This window comes from Rattus norvegicus, chromosome 11, assembly GCF_021556685.1.
Source record: "Rattus norvegicus strain SHRSP/BbbUtx chromosome 11, alternate assembly SHRSP_T2T, whole genome shotgun sequence".
In the NCBI taxonomy this organism is placed as follows: domain Eukaryota; kingdom Metazoa; phylum Chordata; class Mammalia; order Rodentia; family Muridae; genus Rattus; species Rattus norvegicus.
In genome coordinates this window covers 50,828,925-50,849,022 of record NC_141544.1, presented here as the reverse complement: position 1 = coordinate 50,849,022, position 20,098 = coordinate 50,828,925, and the positions used below count along the sequence as shown (strand labels likewise).

The 20,098-nt window shown below is 48.3% G+C and overlaps 1 protein-coding gene across 22 annotated transcripts in view; it reads left to right on the top strand.

Annotated features, from left to right (window-relative positions):
• Window positions 1-20,098, top strand: part of Prdm15 (PR/SET domain 15) — a 57,632-nt gene that overhangs the window by 20,522 nt on the left and 17,012 nt on the right. For 10 of the 22 annotated variants that reach the window (XR_015632786.1, XR_015632785.1, XM_087576356.1 and 7 more), the window contains 7 exons: window positions 7,234-7,476; window positions 10,686-10,815; window positions 11,968-12,164; window positions 12,391-12,485; window positions 12,851-12,938; window positions 16,602-16,769; window positions 18,181-18,275. Coding sequence is in view for 20 of the 22 variants with exons in the window: in XM_087576356.1 (XP_087432482.1) it covers window positions 7,234-7,476; window positions 10,686-10,815; window positions 11,968-12,164; window positions 12,391-12,485; window positions 12,851-12,938; window positions 16,602-16,769; window positions 18,181-18,275 (1,016 nt within the window). In the remaining 2 variants the exon portion in view is untranslated. Of the gene's footprint in view, window positions 1-7,233; window positions 7,477-10,685; window positions 10,816-11,967; window positions 12,165-12,390; window positions 12,486-12,850; window positions 12,939-16,601; window positions 16,770-18,180; window positions 18,276-20,098 lie in introns of those variants that run through there. The other 12 variants (XM_087576358.1, XM_087576354.1, XM_087576349.1 and 9 more) reach the window with 4 other exon arrangements.

Here is a 20,098-nt window from a genome sequence, read left to right as displayed (position 1 = left end):
TGTGCCCCTCCCTACCATCCTGCTGACCAGGTCAGTGATTGGAATACTCTGGGATCTATGAGAAGGTTCTTTCTAGACAGATTTTAGCAACAGAAATGCTAATGTGAACATTCTTGGGAGAAAGCTTGGTCACACTAGGCAGGGCTAGTTCATCTAATGATTGTGGCTGTCTATTCTTGTGTTCCTGAACCATCCTCCTAATCTTGTTCTTGACATTTTTGTTCTTTTGACTGGGGAAATCACCTGTGTTTTACAGATGGGAATAATGAACAGCTGCCAGTTTCTTCCTCCTCTTCCTCCTCCTCTTCCCCCCCCTCCTTCCCCCTCCCTCTCCTCCTCCACTCCTTCCTCCTCCTCCCCATTCTCTTCCCCTCCTCATCTTCTTCCCCTTCCTCCTCCTCTTCCTCCTCCCCCTCCTCCTTTTACTTAATGTTTTATGTATGTGAGTGTTTGGCATGCATGCATGTCTATGCACCATATGTGTACAGTGCCCACAGAGACCAGAAGAGGGCATTAGATCCCCTGGAACTGGAGTTACAGAGGGTTGTAAGCTATCATGTAGACCCATAAACCTTGGTTTTTGGAAGCTCAGTAAGAACTCTTAGCCACTGAGGCATCCCTCCAGCTCCATCTGCTGTTGTTTCTAGGTTTCTTAAGAGTGCTGACCCTGTGAAAGAACATATTCCCTAGAGGAGGGCAAGGCCCATCTGTAGAAATCACGGGGTACAGGGACATCACACAAGATATGGTCGCTCAGCCCTGATCAAGAAGCCTATTTGATCTGTTGGGTGATTTTCCTTGGTGACTAGTTTTCATTCACTTTGGTAGTAGAACTAGGCCAGTGTTCCTAGATGCCAGCTCAGCTGAGACCTCTTACCATGTTCTTGCACTGACTCAGTGAGTCTCACAACAGTCTATAAGGCATGATGACCATTTTCTGGATAAGCAGACTGAGGCTGGAGTGAGTAGCCGGCACGCCCAGGCCGTATGGTTGCACATGCTTTAGCCACATTCAGGGCAGGCGTTGCTGCTGAACCTTTGTTACCAGGGGGTAGTGGGGCTCTTCTTTCTCCTGCAACTGTTGCCTGGGTGTCTGGTAGGTAACCTGATCCTTGAGGAACCAGGTAATCAGAAGAAGAAACTGGGCTGCAGGGCAGAGAGACCTTTTGTTACCTTCAGACCGGCTTTGAAGACACCCCAGAGCCAAGCGGCATGGCTAGAGTACACAGATCTGTGGAGAACTAGCTTCACTGGGTCATGCTTAGTACACAGATCTGTGGAGAACTAGCTTCACTGGGTCATGCTTAGTACACAGATCTGTGGAGAACTAGCTTCACTGGGTCATGCTTAGTACACAGATCTGTGGAGAGCAAGCTTCACTGGGTCATGCTTAGTACACAGATCTGTGGAGAACAAGCTTCACGGGGTCATGCTTAGTACACAGATCTGTGGAGAACAAGCTTCACTGGGTCATGCTTAGTACACAGATCTGTGGAGAACTAGCTTCACTGGGTCGTGCTTTGTCAAGTAGGAGAATGCGAAGCCATGACCCCTGTGCCTGAAACTGCCTTCCGCAGAACCTTGAGACTTACCTCAAGTGCAAAGGTGTTGCTTTGTTGTTTAGGCTCCAACCTATGGTGTCTGCCTTCTCTGTGGTTGGTTAACTTCAAAACCAGATGAGTTTTTTGAACTTCAACATATTTCATACATTTATTCATGAACATACATGACTGAGAAGGTGAAGGTCAGTGTGTGTCTCTTAAAGTCAGACCACTGTGCAGAGCCCCAGGAGACCAACTGAGATTGCTGGACAACACAGGAAGCACAGGCTGTTCTTGACCATTCACCTGATGGTGTCATTTCCTGTGTCCCCCTGGGGAACCCTACTCCAGTCCCTGGAGGCCACTTAGGGATGTCTGATTAAACATGAGGCAATAGTGAATGTACTGGCCTTGGCGCCCTCCTGGGATTCTGCTCCACGTGAATGCAAGGACAAAGAAAGGAGACGTGAAGAGCATGAAGCCAGATTGAAGAGGTGTCAGGATGCGCTTGCAGCAGCATCAAGCGAGCAGAGAAGCCAAAGCCAAGAGACATGTCTGTTCCTGTGAGCTCGGGGGGTGTCAGGAGTCTGGGAGGAGAGGGCAGGGAAGCACACACTGTCAGCTTAGAACCCTGGCCTCCTGGTCTGTCCCAAGCCTGCCATGGCCCCACCCAGCTGCATCTCTGCTTGCATCAGCACCCTTGGAAGAGACTTGAGACTGGGAGCCCTAAGCTACTAAGGACAGGGAGTCACAAAGTCAGACATCTTCACTTCTTCCTCTTAGAGTGGTAGAGCCAGCTCAGGCCCCAGACAAGGAGAATTTCTCTGTAGAAACCAACAAGGGAGATGAAAAACCCACAAGCGGGACTGCTTACCTCTGATCATCTTGGCAGAATAGAACTCTAGGTGCTGGGAGAAAGCTGAGCATGAACAAGAAACCAAACAGCTTGTCTGAAGAACCTGAAAACTGTCCCCCCAAAAACCTCCCAAGCTGAAGTTCTCACTGAGGTGAGAGATGGATAGCATTGCATCCTTCAGATAAGAGCAGGCCACTGTTGAAGAAATCAGAGGCTGCTAGATGAGTGAGAATGAGCTGTGGTAGTAGACGAGACTGATGGGAAAGTGTCCACAACACCGGGAGAGTTTCCCATAAGGAGGAGCATGTGGAGAACACAAACGAGATACAGAGACTGGAGGATGGTCGGAGACTGCAGGGGGCCAGGAGTGTTCTGTGGGGAAAAGAGACAGGCAACAAGAACCAGTCGGTGGACTGGGGATGTAGCTCAGTTGATGGAAGGAAGTTGATGTGTGCCTAGCATCACAAGCCTGAGGTAAAAACCCCCAAACCAGACATGGTAGCAGATGAGGCAGGAGGCTCATCAGGACTTTAAAGTTACCCTCCACTGCATAGTAAGTTGGAGAGCACCCTGAGTTACATGACACCCATCTCAGAAACAGTCCGGATGAACAAATAGTCAGCAAGGAAAACCTGAAGAAAAGGTGCAGGTTTATCACCTGGAAGGGCCCAGCAGCCAGCAGGGGCATGAATGACAAAGACCCACCGCGCTATCATGGGACTTAGTCATAGGATTTACATAGGTTAAGAGTGCGTGCAAGCCATTAGAAACAGGAGGACTGAGAGATAGGACAGGAAGGCAACTTAGCCATTAGATTCTTCACTGTCAGCAACCTAGTGAACTACTCAGCAACCTACTCGGCTAACCCAGAAATTTCCAAGGAATAAAAAAAAAAAAAAAATCTACCGAGGAGAACCCTGGAGTGCACAGGTTGCCACCATCAGACCACTTGGTGAAGACACTAATCCACACTGACACCCGGCACGCACATGTGTGGCTTTCAGATCCTTGCACCTTGTTGAGTTTTACAGTGCTACCTTGCCCAAAGCAATAGGCATGTCCTCTACACATACGGAAAGGAAGAGAGTCCTTTCCAGGGAATGGGGAAAGGCTATGCAGGTCGCCAGCCCAGTTTAGATAGAGCAGAGGGCTCTGGGAAGAGCAGGTGCTATAGAAAAAGGAGAAAGGGAGAGTGGGGGAGGGACTGGGAGAAGACGAGTCTGATCCAGATGTAAAGTGAATAAATAAATAAATGAGAGAAAAGAAAAGTGAGAAATGCAGGAGGTAATTGTGTTTGACTGTAAGAGAGGAGAGAGGCAGGGGGTGTACAAACTAGCAGCTGGACAGGACAATGACTGACTGACCGATGAAGGATAAGGCTGGAATTAGCTCTAGGGAAAAGAATGCTGAGTGCTACTGTTTTATGGCACAGCTGTGAATTGATCTTTATGGCCATGGTCTTGTAAACACCAGTTGGCTTACACCGAAAGTGTGATCAGAGTGGGTTGGTGTGGCTGGGAGGAGCCCGAGGTCTAAGGAAACAGCATGTGTAGGAAGGTAGAATCCCCATGTTTTAAGTCATCAGTAGACACAGCCTAAAATGGTCAGGCCTCTTTATCTGTGGCGTCCTAGTGTCAGCGTTCAACAGCCGCACACCCCAAAGCTGCTCTACTGAGTATATACAGGGTTCTCTCTCGTCATTAGTCCCTGAAGGTAGCGCAGTAGCCATTTGCATAGCATTATTACTGCGTTTTGAATGTTAATGTGTATGACGTGTGTGTGTGTGTGTGTGTGTGTGTGTGTGTGTGTGTGTGTGTGTGTGTGTGTGTGTTGGTTCTCGCAAACGCTGGGCCATTTTATGTAAGGGACTAGGGTGTCTGAGTTTTGATAGCCTCAGGTCCCTGAAACTGTTCTCTGTAGGGTGGATGGGTGACTTGAAAATACAGATGATTGAATGGGCAGTGTGAGGCAGGAGACTGATTTTTCTTTTTCTTTTTCTTTTTTTGTTATGAACCAATCACACAGTCATTTGCACCTTTTTTGATGGACTTTTTTTTTAAAACCCTATTTCTTACTGTATTTTCACTTTTAAAAAATTAACTTCTGATGATTTATCTTTTTTTTTCCTTTTTTTTTTTTTTTGGTTTTGTTTTCTCTGTTTTAAGTAGAATGCTTCACCCTGTCAGTTTTACTTTTTTTAATATAAGCACTGAAATTTTCCCTAAGAGCCATGCTAGCTCCCTTCCACATTTTATTCGACATTGCTTCTCAATTCTCATGCATGACATAACATGGTCCAGAAATTCATAGACTGACGGCTGTAGGGAGGAAATTGCACCGTCTCCTCTCATGGTAGATTTGTACATGTCCACCAGAGCGGTTACAAGTCAAACACAAGTCACAAAGGCACAGGGAATTTGATAAGCATGGTAACAGACTCAGTGGCCTGTGTGAGTGCAGCGCCACAGTTGCTGTGCTTCTCATGCATGTTTTAATGATTTTTAAAAATTTTATATGCATTGGCGTTTTTGACTGCATGTATGTATGTGTAAGATCTCCTGAAACTGGAAGTGCAGACAGATGTGAGCTTGTCATGCGGGCACTGGAAATTGAACCCTGGTCCTCTGGAAGAGCAGCCAGTGTTAACCACTTTGCCATCCCTGCAGGCCCACCTCTCATACATTTATTTACTGATTTCTGAGACAGGGTCTCTCTCGGTCCTTCTGCTTTAACCTTCTGATTGCTGGGATTTTAGGCATATGACACCACACTTGTTTATACAGTTCTGGGCACCAGGCAGTACTTCATGGGAGCCAGGCAAACACAAAGCCCACAGCACTGATTCCTAGCTCTTGTTGTACCATTTATTTTCTCTGCTTATTTTGGACCTTGGACCCAGAGAATCACAGCTTCTGTCTACTGTGGATGGCTCTGTGTCTGAGTCAAAAGTCTTGCTTTCCTCTGTTCTCTGTTCTTTGATGAAAAGCAATGCCTCCAACACAGACCCAGAGCTATAGTGTAGAATGAATCTCTGTCTCCTACAGAGTCCATGTAAACTTGAATCTCCATTGCTCTGGGCCTGGGTCCAGAGTAGACCAAGTCTGATGGTCTTAGTCCCCAGGTCTTGATGCCTTAGTCCCCAGGTCTTGCGATGACTCTCGGTCCTACAGCCTGATCACCTGTGAGCGCCTATGGCCTCTGATTTCACTCTCGCTGTGTCCTTCACTTTGGTTTTAAGTTCCCTCTGTGTGATTGGCAGAGTCTTGTTTGCTGTCCTTAAACTATTCGGGGTGTGTGTTCTGTTTTTCTAACCTGGTTAGGTGTCAGATCAAGTTAGCTTTCCCTCACAGCTCTGTTCCTCGGGGCTACCACCTAGCACAGGGTCTCTAATGCTGGACCATTCAGGGATAATGGCCATGCTTGGTGCTGGTGCTGAGTCAACTCACATTTGCAGAGGAAGGAGCCAGCTCCAGGCAGAGTGCTGCTTCTGTCATGTCTTCCCTTCTTCCTGTCGTCCGGTACTCTGCGACCCAGCACGTTTGCCCACTACAGCTTGCCTGTTTCCAGTGCTGTCTCTACTGCTTTTTCTTGGGTGGTCTGGAACACTTTCTGTCAGGGGTAAATAAGCAAAGACATTTTGCTTTCTTGCAGGGTTAGTAAAGAGATGTGTAGCCAGGCGGTGGTGGAGCACACCTTAATCCCAGCACTTGGGAGATAGGCAGGCTGATCGCTGAGTTTGGCACTAGCCTGGTCTACAGAACAAGTTCCAGGTCAGCCAGGGGTATACAGAGAAACCATGTCAAAGAAAGGAGGAGGGAGGGAAGAAGAAAGAAAGAAGAAAGGGAGGAAAGAAGGAAAGGAAGGGGGGAGAAAGAAGAAGGAAGGAAGAGGGAGGAAGAAATGTTTGCTGTGCTTCAGGTAATACCCTCTATAGGCGCTTCGTCTTAGTGTGTCACACTCTATTAAAACAAAACCAAACGAAAGTACAATCAAGGAAGTAAGTCAGCTGCCCATGGTTTCACTGGAGCTGCACCAGCATGTGAGCATGGCCTCTGCAGATAAGTGTGTGCACTTCCAGATTTACAGACTTCTTCACATAACATCATACCCTGCCTGCACCTCGTTTACTTCTAAGTATAGCTTCAGGGTGGGGGATGGGACGTAAGTGGCACAGTGCTTGCTTAGGATGCAGGGAGCCCTGGGTTTGAGCCTTAGAACTGCATAAAACAGGGCACAATGGCATTTATGTAATCGTAGCCATTGAAGGTAGGGCAGAAGGATCAGAAGTTGAAACCGGTCTATGCTACATGGCAGTCTTTTTTTTTTTTTTTAAAGATTTATTTATTGTATATGAGTACACTGTAGCTGTCTTCAGACACACCAGAAGAAGGCATCAGATCTCATTACAGATGGTTGTGAGCCACCATGTGGTTGCTGGGATTTGAACTCAGGACCTCAGGAAGAGGAGTCGGTGCTCTTAACCACTGAGCCATCTCTCCAGCCCTACATGGCAGTCTTTAATACATAAATAAAAATAATTTAAGCTGATCAGCCTCCATTGAAAGTTCCCATTGTGAAGCACTATAAATTTCTAAACTCAGAGTCAGCCATGATCTGGAGCCATCTGGTCCTGAACATGTCAGATGAGAGAAACTCAATTTGAAGCTGTATGTGTGTAGTAGAGCCATTTCTCTTTAAAAATGGTGAAGATAATATTTACCTATGCAGAGGGCACTCTCAGCAAGCATAACAAAGAAAGCCAAAGAAGGGAGGCCAGTGGTGAACTGGCAGGAGTTGACTTCCTACTGTGTCACCATCAGCTGTCTCCTCTTGCAGAGCATCTCTTGGGCCACCTGGAGCAATCCAAAAGCCTCCCTGCAGGTGGCCAGCAGCAAGAGGCAGCTTCTGAGAAGGAGCCTGATGCACCCAGGATGGAGCCTCCTACAGCAGTTGAGAGCAAGAGTATGCAGAGTGCCACAGTCACCAAAGAGCCAAAGAAAAAGCCTCGAAGGGGGAGGAAACCCAAAGCATCCAAGGTTGAGCAGCCTCTGGTCATTATCAAAGACAAGGAGCCTGCAGGTGAGAAGCTGACCGGGTATGTGCTAGCTCTGGTGGTATGGTCCTTGTCACCTTAGTTTTCTGGGTAGGGGGGCTCATGAGGTAAGGGCTTATGTCCTTTCTAGTTCCTCAGTCAGTTGTTAAAGTGTGATTGTTGTCTTAGTTAGGGTTTCTATTGCTGCAACAAAATACCATGATCAAAAAGCAGGTTGGGGAGGAAAGGGTTTATTTGGCTTACACTGCTAGATCTTAGTTCATCACTGGAGGAAATCAAGACAGGAATTCAACCAGGGCTGGAATCTGGAGGCAAGAGCTGATGTAGAGGCCATGTAGAGGAGTGCTGTTTTTACGTGTCTTGCTTATTACCCTGCTTTCTTAAAGAACCCAGGACCACCAGCCCTGGGATGAGGGCTGGGCCCTCCCCCATTGATTACTAGTTGAGAAAAGGCCTTATAGCTGGATCTCATGGAGGCATTTCCTCAACTGAGGCTCCTTCCTCTGTGAAGACTCCAACTTGTGTCAAGTTGACACAAAACCAGCCAGTACAATTATGCAGAATCTTCACACTAGAGTGTTCAAAACACAGATTTTTTATTTTTATTTTTAAATGGATGCCTGGGTAGCCATTTTTCTCATCAGGACTGGAGCCCTCAATCTCTTTTGTTTTTCTGTTTGTTTATTTTTCCTTTGTTTTCTATTTATGGTTGGCCTTAAGCTCAGCATGTAACCCAGGCTGACTTTAAACTCTTGATCCTACCCACGCAGCCTCTTGAAGAGCTGGGATGACTCACCTGTACCGCAGTGCTTGGCTTGTGTCTGCCAAGTGCTTGTGTCACTGTCTCAGTTGTGAGTCTTGGCCATGCCATGCCTGTCTGTCCCAGCTCTGTTTACCCAGCAGCCCTCAATCCATCATTTGTTGCCTACTACTTATGGGTGGCCATGTTTCTGGTCATAGCCCTGTTCTTTATAAAATGTTTCATTCATTCACACATTCGTTCATTGTGTATATGTGCAGTCATCCCAAACAGGCCGCAGACCTCAGCTTATACAAAAGCCAGAGGATGGACGGCTTCGTAATTTTCATTCAGTTCTATGAGGACTCCAGGGATGGAACTCTGGGGCCAGGCCTGTACAGTAGATATCTTACCACCTAAAAGTTTAGTCTTTATTCAAATCCAAAGTCGTTGTAAAATTCTAAAATCTCTTTTAAAACTCTCTCTGAGCTGTGGGAGCCCATAAGATCAAAATTAAATACTTTTCAAGAGGGAAGAACCAGGGCATGGTCATAATCTGAGCAAAGCAAAATTAAACTCTGACAGTGTAAACCACTCAGTGCCCGATATCTGAGATTCACTTGTGGTCTCCTGGGACCACCAGCCAAGGGATAGTACCACCCCCACTGGTCAGGCCCCCCACATCAATCACTAATTTAAAAAATACCCTACAGCTTAGTTAGGGTTTCTATTGCAACCCTATGATCTTTTAGAGGCATTTTCTCAATTGAGGCTCCCTCCTTTCAGGTAACTCTAGCTGGTGTCAGGTGACCACTTGAGCCACCTTACTGACTATACAGAACCCTCAGTAGTGATTCACTCTGTAGCATGTACATGTCCCAGGGAAGCCATTGTTTCTGTGGTCCTCATGCAACCCCTGCCCAGCTGCCTGGTCTTTTGGACGCGAGGTCCACCTCACATTCAGGACAAGTGTAGTGCTCAGATGTCTGCCCTTCTGCCTGTGTGACTGGACTCTGACTCTTTACCCTTACCATTGTGGAAATGAGAAGTAAGCTTGAAATTAAAAGGGAAATAGAAGAACAGCTTCCATGGAACATTCTCCCCTTTCCTATTTTCTCCTCTCCTTGGCCAGTGCCTGTTTTCTGAACATTTGGAAGCATCTGCACGTGAGCAGGAGTGGTTTGAGCTCCCTGTGGGATGTCCCTGCCTCTATAGACAGGAAGGGACAGAAGGAACTACTTCCTGGCTGTCACTTGCATTTAGTGATAGTAGGTAGAAGCCACTGGCTCCAGAGATGATTCCACAGCAGCTGATGGGAGTGGATGCAGAGACCCACCTCCAAGCATTAGGGGGAGAGAAAACCCAAGTTGGAGATCTCCATTGATTCCCCACCCTTGGAGCTCAGGGAACCTCACAGAAGAGGGGGGAGGAAGAATTGTAGGAGTCAGAGGAGTCAAGGTTACAAAGGAACACAGCCTACAGAAACAACTAAGCGGGACTCAGAGGGGCTCACAGAGACTGAAGTGGCAGTCACTGAGCCTGCATAGTCTGTGCTAGGTCCTCTGCATACCCGTTATGATTGTTAGTTTGGTGTTTGGGGGACTCTTAACAGTAGGAGTGGGTGTGTCTGACACTTGCCTGCTCCTGGGACCCTTTTCTTCCTGTTGGCCCAGACTTGATGGGAGGGTTTGTGCCTAGTGTATTGTTCTGCTGCGTTCAGTTGTTATCCTTGGGAGGGCTGCTCTTCTCTGAGGAGAAATGAAGGAAGAGTGGATGTGAAGGTGGCGGGGGGCGGGGCTGTAGACAGGATGTATTGAAAACAAAAATAAATAAATATAAACCAATCCAATGGTTAAGCGTCTAGAATATGACTCAGTTTCTTGAGTGCCCATCATTCACAGAGCCCAGGGTCCATCCCCAGCACCACAGAAACTGAGCACGATGATGCAAGACTAGAATTATATCTGTTAGGAGATAAAAGGATCAGACATCATAGTCGTCCTTGATTACATAGTAAGTTCAAGGCCAGCCCTAGCTACATCAGATCCTACTTCAAGAAAACCAAACAACAGTGGTTGAATTTTTTTTCTGTATAAATCTTCATGTTTCATTTTATCTCATTTCTGATGTGGCCCTAAACAGAATATTTACTCACCCTTGAACATCCTCAAGATAACTAGTCATCCTCGTAAATCTCTGTCAGAGCTCATTTAATAAGCTACAAGATCTGGCTGATGGTGTCCTGGGCAGAGACAGGAGAATCTGAGGTCATGTGATGCTTGGGCTGTACAAGGCATGTAGTGTAACTTTGATTTGGATTAGAAACATTATACCCTCTTTAAATATAGATAAATGTTTAGAATCTAAAATGTTCTGCTTTTGTCCCTACTGCGTCCACACTCAGGATGCGCTCCCCCAGGGCGGTGCTTCTCCTGGGTTTTGTTACAGTCTGCCCCCTACACTAGTGATGACCCTTTGTCATACCCTTTTGCACAGAGCATGTGGCAGAGATCATAACCGAGGTCCCCCCCGATGAGCCTGTGAACGCAACACCAGATGAACGGATAATGGAGTTAGTCTTGGGGAAGCTGGCCACCCCCACAAGTGAAGCCAGCTCAGTGCCAAAGTAAGTCCTGATTGTACATGGCTGGTGCTCGGGGACGGAGCCCAGGGAATGGCTAATTGGTACGGAAGGGAAAGAACCTCCCACCTTTAATCCCCACAGCCGAGCCGGGCATTATCTCTTCTGGCCAGCAATGCACGTTCTGAACTCTAGGAGTTTCCTAGTTTGTTCACTGTGAGATTTTTTTTTTTTCTTAAAACACAAATGACAGAAAATTCACCATCACAACTCTTTAAGGACAGGGTGTAGACACTGGCTGTCCATCTTCCAAGTTTTTTATCGACCCAAACTAAAACTAACCGTCCCATTCTGCTTTCTGTCTGCAGGCAGCTCTAGCCATATCCCCACGCCAGCAGGGCGCACAGTACTTGCTTTCTACGAATAGCTCGTTTTGCTCAGTACATATCCTCCTATGCCATAGCGTGTCTCCAAATCTCTGTAAGGCTCATGTACTGAGCATGTACTTGCTTTGTCTGCTCACCCATGGGGGATCCTGAGGGCTTTGCCCCAGCTATGTGAGCAGGGCTGCTATGGTTCAGCAGTTGCTTATGCTTGGATAAAAGTTTCACATCTTGCTCTCCTTTCTTTTTTGTGAGCACGGGAAAGAAATGTTTATACCGCAGTTAAAATTCCCTTGTGAGTCTTTGCCCTGAAGTTGACTCAGCTGCTGGTGTTTTCTATGCCCTTTGGAGTTGGCAGAATTCACCTGGTGAACCTGTGAAAATGTGGGTGTGTTTATTATTTCTTTCCTGTCTTACTGCCCAGAGGATTTCAAGCACTTACCAGAAAAAGCACACTTGACAGGATGAAGAAGCATTTAGGAGTCAAGTTCAGAGTCAACATAGAACATAGTAGAGTTGATACCAAGACAGGACAAAAGCCATAGACAGGGCTACCTTGTTTAGAACAAATGAAGCTCAGGCTTCCTGGTGGCCAGGGCTGAAGCAAGTGAACTGTTAGACAGCCCTGAGGCTAATGCTTAGAGTCTATGCTACCTAGGACCGGGTGACTCCAAGTTCTGCCTTCCGTCTTTCCTTATTCCAATCATAGCTGGGAAGTGTGGCTGATGACCTTTCTGAGGTGACGGTGATCGGAAACTTTGACTCTGAGGACCCAGCCGCCACCTCTCTGACCAGCTGTCCCTCTCTTGGGCAGGTTCTTACATCATCCAAGCAGCACCATTGCCCTCAAGAGGGGCTTGGTTCTGTCCAGCAGACATGGCGTCCGGCGGAAGCTCGTTCGACAGCTGGGTGAGCATAAACGCATCCATCAGTGTGGCACCTGCAGCAAGGTCTTCCAGAACAGCAGCAACCTGAGCCGGCACGTGCGCTCGCACGGTGAGTGCGCGCACGGTGAGTGCCTGCCCAGCCTACAGGGCAGGGCCAAGAAGGTGTGTGTCCATTGCTGGTCCTTGCTGCAGAGCTGCTGCAAGGGGTGGCCCTGTGGCTGCCTGTCCGCCCCCCACCCCCCAGCACAGGGGTGCCCTGCCCACACAGAGGCCTCATGTTTCAGAGATGGGTGCGCCTTGCTGAGAAAGGCCAGTGCAATGAATCCCCCTTCTGTTGGTTCATTCCTTAGGTGACAAGTTGTTTAAATGTGAGGAATGTTCGAAATTGTTCAGCCGTAAGGAAAGTCTAAAGCAACATGTTTCCTACAAGCACAGCCGGAATGAGGTAAGTGAACGCCCAGGCAACTGACTGAACAACTGTTTTCTAGAGGAAGAGCCGTGATAGAAGGGAGCTCTCAGTTTCCAGAGGGAGCCGCCCCCACCCCACATGCTTTCTGAGCCCAGCTTAGGCCGCTGCTTACAGAAACAGTAGGGACAACATGGGGGAACATGGTGGCTGATACTTTGGATGCAGTCACCTGCGTTTGGGGTTCTCTTTCTCTGGCAGTGGGTCAGCAAGAGTACTCCTACTAGAACAGAGAAGGAAAGCTGGTATAGCCAGCCCTAGAAGTTACTAGAACAGCACACAGAGGGGGACGCCTGTGTTGAACTCCTGCAGTCTTCCTTGCTGACAGTGTACCCTCTGAGCAGGTGGACGGTGAGTACCGCTACCGCTGTGGCAGCTGTGGGAAGACGTTCCGAATGGAGAGTGCACTGGAGTTCCACAACTGTAGGACAGGTGAGGCCCTAACACATATGCTTGCCCTTCGTGTTAGGAGAAAGGTTTCCACTGAGCTGCCTGGCCATCTCCCTGATCCTTTTACTTCAAGGAATGTGTCTTAGGGTTTTACTGCTGTGAACAGACACCATGACCAAAGGCAACTCTTATAAGGCAACATTTAATTGGGGCTGGCTTACAGGTTCAGAGTTCAGTCTGTTATCATCAAGGCAGGAACATGGCAACATCCAGGCAGACATGGTGCAGAAGGAGCTGAGAGTCTTCATCTGAAGGCTGCTAGCAGAACATTGACTTCCAGGCAGCTAGGAGTAGGGTATTAAAGCCCATGCTCACAGTGACACACCTACTCCAACAAGGCTACACCTCCCTAGGCCATGCATATACAAACCATCACAGAATGTAAGGAATATTCAGAACTGTCCAGCCATTGGAGATGTCTAAGGCAACTTTCCCTTAGTAAAGAAAGGATGGGTTGTCTCATGTCCATTGTGCATTCTCAGACCCTGTGCCTGAAGCTACTGTGATGCAGGACCCTCATCCTTGCTGACAGTTGAGCAGCAGTGTTGAGTTTGTTCTAGAAGTGTTTGAGAGAGAAAATGCAAAGGCTTGAGGTGGGAAAGGCCTACTACCTGCCTTGTTGGAGCTTTCCTTCCACCATCAGTCTCCTGCACCTGTGTCCCCTATGGGCATCCAGATAGATTCTGTTGCCGCCTGTCCCAGGTTGTTACGTCCTGAGCCTGTTTGCATCTGTCACTCTTCAGAAGGAAAAAAGCCATCTTTGTATGAAGCCCAAAGCTCCTGTGCTGTGAGCTGCCCATGCTGGAGGACAGCTGTAGTTGGGGACCACAGTACTCTCAGGCACTGTCTCTGTAAATGAATGGTGGAGGCTGTGCAGGCAGCAGGTAGGCCAAGGAGTGGCAGCTCCCTGAGGCCTGGATACCCTGTGCTAGAGAGAGCCTGAGTTCACCGGTTTCTGGGCTTTGGCCATGTGACCAAGTCACCAGAGGAAGTGTACAGGGAGGTCACCAGAGCCTTGTGTTCTACCTCACTCTGTGATTCAGACCTACAAGGCCATTCTGTACATTTGGCTCTGTTGTCAGGCTTCTGTCCACACTGGCGAATATCAGTGTCTAGACCAATTTGTTCTTTCTCTGTCTGCTGCTTTCTTTTGTCCTCAGCATGGGGCTTGCTCACTGTGACAAGGCTGTTCTGAGAGACAGGACAAGGGATTTCTGGAGGTTGCCTGTCAGTGACATGACCCATCTGTGTGGGAGCATCTGTACCCTGTGCCCTCACTGTCTTGTGTCCATGAGAATCTGGGCAGGTTCCCATGTGGTTCAGCCTCAGGCAGACTTTGTTACCTGGAATCGGTGCCACCTTCCTGTTGTTCCTCAGAGAGATGCAGAACAGGGTGAGAGTAACCCCAGCTTGAAGTCTAACCCTAACCCTGACCCTTAGAGATTGAAGAACTCTTGTTCCTATTTAAAGTTTAATGGTTTCTCCAGACAAGTGTGGAACAGAAAATGAAGAATCAGTTGCTGTGTGTGTTGGCTAAACTGTTGCACAAGTCACTTGTCCTTGTTAGGGGGTTATGGCATTGATGAACTGAAAGCAGGTTTTCTCCTGAGGCTGATTTCAAGGCTAGGAACTAAGAGTGAAGATGAACTGTTAGCTTTGAGACCCCGTGGCAGTCTCTTTAAGTGCTCTCGTGCCTTTTGTGGTATGAAGTTAGTACAGTGCGCATCCTCAAAAGACTTATAGAGGGCTGGGTGCTTCAAGTGCAGTATTTGTGCAGCCCATGCTGTCCAGCCTTTTCTGTGTCCCCTGTGCATTGGTTCCCCTCTCACTCTGTGTTTAAACCTAAAGAGGGCACTAACAGGTAGCAAGGCCCAAGTCAGGGCCCCAAAATACAGCCTCCCATCAGCCTGGCCCCTGGGAGTGCACTCTTTTGCTCTCTACCATATCCTGGAGCATTTACCTACAGGGCCTGAACATATCTCCAGTGACTGGAGTACGGGAGTAGGGTAGGATATCATTCCGAGGACTGGGTTCTTGTACCCAGTTATTGGGCCATCTTAGTTGACTGTGTAGGTGATCAGCATATCAAACAGTTGGAAGTAGGGTCTCCTTCCACATACCAGGAGAGGTTTGTGAGGGAGAGCATTAGAGCCCCAGCCAGCAGTGCTGCTTTCCATGGTTACTGATGCTGTTCAGAACCTATAAGGAAGAAGGCTCCTATGTTCTGTTCAGAACTCACCTGTGCTGTGAACACTGCTTAGGAGGGAGGCCTGCCTGTGCTGTGACCTGGTTGGGGCTTAGCAGAGCTGCTCTGTGATGTAGCCAAACAATTGAGAGAGAGGGTTGAATTATATGAATAGCATTTCACCTTGGGATTGTGAGTTGCATGGTAGGACAGGACACTGCCATGGTGTCGTTCTCATATGTGTTGAGGTTACACTGCCAGGTGCAGGTCCGGGTCTCCTGAGACTCATATAGAGCTTCTAGTCCATGCCCTCACAAGAGGAGCCATCCCGCTGTGGGAAAAGCTGTAGCTAGGCCACTGCTCCTGTGCTGCTGTGCCCCCAGGTGTGGTGCCCACTTGAAGGCCTTGTGTCTTTGTACCCTGGGAGGAGGAGAAAAGATGGCTGATTTTCTTCAGTGTTAGGTGGGTTGGCCTCTAGATGGCTACACATGGGATCTCCTGAGTGGAGCTCAAGACTTCCTGCAGCATAGGCCTCACTTGAGTAGTCCTACCAGCGGAGACGAGGGTTTTATAGGAAAACATTTGCTGAGACTAGAGATATTCTGCTCCTGAGAGAAGCAACAGCATACTTGTCTTTCCTGCTATCAGATGCATCCACATCCTGATGCAGGAAAGAGCAAGTGATTCTGGGAGCTGGTCCACAAGGAAACAAGGCACCCAGTGGATGAGGAACAGAGACTGCAGCACCAGGGAGAGGGGGCAGGGCCAGATGGTACAGCAGACTTTCAGAGGCAAGAACTACAACTTGACTGGCTGCCTTCCAGAGGGGACTTTGAAGTGGGGACCAGGATGTGAGGATGCTGACTTCTTGTAATGTGAATGTGTATGTTTATGTGCTGTGTGGTAAATAGGGGTGGAGATGGGTGTGAATGTGGTTGTCTATGTGTGTGTGCTCTTCAGTGTTAAGTGGGTTGGCCTCTAGACGTGCATGTATATTTATGGGGTATATATTGAGTGAGTATGGAGCGTGAGTCCACTAAAGAGAGGCCTAGGTCAAGACAGCTCTTCAGAAAGTTAGAGAAGTTGGGGTGTTGCTGTAGGGGTGCTATAAGAGGTAATCAGGCAGAGAGGAGACAGGCCAGCCATTGGCACTGTGCTGGAGAAGTAGGTGGAGCCTGCTGAGGACAAGGAGGCCACCTCTGGGTCTGAGGAAGCTTATAGTGCATTCAGATAGAGGGAGAGGAGCCTAGAGAGCTGTTGAGGCAGCCTCTCCCAGTGAGGAGAGTTGGCACACCCGTATATATTTGTACGTCTAGCTGAGCACACACAGTAGATGAGTTCTGGGCCACAGTGCCCCGCCGGTTTCCTGCCTTGATTGTGCGTTCACTCTGCTGAGGCACACATGCAGGATCCTGGTCAGGGGTGATTTACCGCATGTTGTGTGTTTGTTCTCTGGACAGATGACAAGACGTTCCAATGTGAGATGTGTTTCAGATTCTTCTCCACCAACAGCAACCTCTCTAAGCACAAGAAGAAACATGGGGACAAGAAGTTTGCCTGTGAGGTCTGCAGTAAGATGTTCTACCGCAAGGATGTCATGCTGGACCACCAGAGGCGGCACTTGGATGGTAAGCTTGGGGCCTGAGACACCTGCCTGCCTGTGACCCAGTGACCCTTCTCCCAGTCCTAGGGGCCCTAGGATAGCAGTAACAGTGCCGTGAGCAGAGAGAAGGAACATTGTTAATGGGCACAGGAGACTACTCTGTTGGCTGTTGAGTTAGGTGAAGTATTTCTTAGAGTACTTCTTATCACTGTGAAGAATGACTTCAGCGTGATGAGCTATAAGAAAGGTCATGATGGTGTCCTGCACATGGCCAGTTCAGCCATGTAAAGAGAAGAGAATGTGCTGGTGAGTACTGTTGGCAGAGGCCATCAGTCTACATGGTAGGTTATGTGAGGTCAGAGAAAGATCCAGCGGAGTCAGCTCTCTGCACACATGTGAGACAGCAGCAAGTGTAGAGTAAGAAGTGAAACAGAGGTTAAAATCAGCATTCTGGTGAAGGCTCTCATTACTTCCTGTTAAGAGTCACAGCCTCTTTGTCACTAGCACTCACTGACATAAACACTCGCAGGTTAGTGTTTGAAAACACTACAGAACACATTCAGGCTGTGTAGAAAGCATAGCTGTTAGATACATGCATATGAGTTTGTGAAAACAAGACAAGGTCATATCCTTAGTAAGTTCCTGCTTACACACACACACACACACACACACACACACACACACACACACACACAGAGTTCCATATCTGTTCCTACAGCAAGGTCTTATGAGGTTCCTAAGAGTATACTCCGGGCCCCTACCCAACCTCCCAAGAACCGTAGGCAAATCACTATACCTTAGTTTTCTTGCCTGTACAGGGAAGGTGATACTTGACCCTCTTGAGCTCAATGTCACGACTGGACCATGAGGTTCCTTCAAGCCCAACACAGACCAATTTTTCAGAACCAAGTATGTTGTGGCCCTTGCCAGAAGCCACTGCTTTCTGTGATCAATCTAGCTGGACTAGGTACACTACTCACATGTGACACACACTACTGCTGTGGGCAGCAGCTGGCTGCTCTGGAAGCTGAGAATACTCCTCACCTTGGTTCCACTCTCTGCTGTGCCTCCTAGTTCTAGAACCCGGAATCAGCCTGCTCCCTGATGCCGAGGTCACCAGCTCTGTATTCATATCAGATTATATAGAAATGCCCGAAGACACCTAGTTTCTCTCCTTAATTTAGAGATTGCCTGTTTCACACGAACGTTTGTTTGTTTAGTTGGTTAGTTGTTTGGTTGATTAGTTAGTTAGGTAGACAGATAGATGGAGTCTTGCTGTATTGCCCAAAGTGGCCCTGAACCCATGGGTTTAAGTGACTTCCCACCAGCCTCTTGCATATCTGGTACCACAATATTTCCAACATAGTTCCAAGGTAGTTCTGGGATCCAACCTGTGTTGTGTGGCCTCACATTTCCTGTCTGGTCTGGAACTTCAGGTGTGCGGCGGGTGAAGAGAGAAGACTTGGAGGCCAGCGGGGAAAGCCTGGTTCGTTACAAGAAGGAACCTTCTGGATGTCCAGTGTGTGGCAAGGTAATGTTCTGTAGGAACGTGGATGTTGGATGTCCCTGTTCTCTTAAGCTCAAGTCAGAGCTGCAAGCAGGGAGCATTGTCCAGGAAACTTGAAGGCATGTTCAGCCTACAGCATGCTGTCTCCTTGCACCCCCAGATAGCTATGAATCCAGCCTAACACAAAAATCTTACGTTAAAGACATAAAACATGTCCTAGTTAGGTTTCTGTTGCTGGTAAACTGTGACCAAAAGCATCTTGAAGAGGAAAGAGTTGCTTGTAGTCCGTCATGAAGGGAGGGCAGGGCAGGAACTCAGTCAGGAACTGGAGACGGGAAGCCATGAAGGATGCTGCTCACTGACTTGCTCTCCATGGTTTGCTCAGCTTGCTCTCTTACAGCACCAGGACAACTAAGCGAGGGGTGGCACTGCCCATGGTGAGCTGGACCTCCACAGACTTGCCTATAGGTGATCTAATGGAGGTTTTTCCTCAACTGATGTGCCCTTTTCCTAGATGACTCTAGCTTGTGTCAACCAGAAAACTAACCACTACGATGAGGATTATTTTTTGGCTTTCAGTTCTACTTGCAATTCTTAAGTGCTAACTTTGTAGACAATGCCATGTTTCAGTATCAAAGGTTAGATGCACCTGCCGACAACAGTGCTCAGGGACTAACGTGCGCACCCTGTGTGTTAACTAAAGCATCCCTCAGGTTGCACCGTCAGCATTTTGGTCTCCGCCACTGGGATTGGTTTACAAAGATCCACTGAGAATTTTTTTTTTTTTTTTTTGTCCTATCTACTCTGTGAGACATGCTGTCCTCTTAAATGACTGGACCTTGTCTCCACATTGAGGAGGTGAGATGCCCTGGGGCTTTATGCTGTCTGTGCTGGCCACCCCTCCTCAGTGTCTAGATAGTATTTTCTAAGTTAGTATGTTCTAAGGTAGGCTAAGTATTTTCATAGCTCAACCCGTGGCAATCAAGGTTAGGTTGTAGATGCTAGGGCAGCCTGCCTGGGCAGCCTGTGCTGTTGTATTGGTGCCTCACATGAGCTACCCTGGCCTGCTCATGTCTATGGTGCAGTTATCTGGAGCTCCGAGCCCCTGTCCTGGCTGCCACATATACATTGTCCCATTTGTCACACATGAGCGCCTGCTCTCAACCGGAATTGCCATTGCTTGTTCACTACACTCAACTTTGACAACTCAGGTAACTGGAAGTACTAGTTGTGTCTCCAGAGGAGTAGAAGTCGTGTCTCTCACTGCACGGAGCACATATTGGGGGATACAAGTTCAGTGCAAGTGTACACTTATGGGTTCTTGAGAGGCTCCTATACGTGTGACTCAGGCAGCCTCAGGCGTTGCTTAGAGAAGGAGCTACTGCTGAGCCTGTCAAAGCAGCACACAGTAGCTATTGGCATAGCGTAGCGTGGGCACCCGAGTACCACCACACTGGGGATGCAGCCCCTCATGGCTGGCTGCTCCCGACTCCCGACTGTGAGCATGTAGCAGCACTGCCAGAGCCAGTGATGCTTCCTAGAGCAAATGAGAAACCGTGCTTTCATGGTATTTCCTGGTTTCTTTCAACCCACAGGCAAGCCAAAGCCTGTGGATCAGCAGAGTAGCAAAGCCATGTGGAGCCTCTTAAACTCTGGGTTTGGGGGCCAGAAGGTGCAGGGAGAGGGAGGTGGAGTCTATGGCAGTAGATAAGTGGGCTCTGGGGCACCTCATCTGAGGCAAGCCCTGCCATTGGGTGCTCTGTGGTCAGTGGGACTCCTGGGTGCCTGACAATGGTTGCATGTCTGCTTTTTAGACCACGTCCTTCCAGCCCCAGATCAGGGTTGGC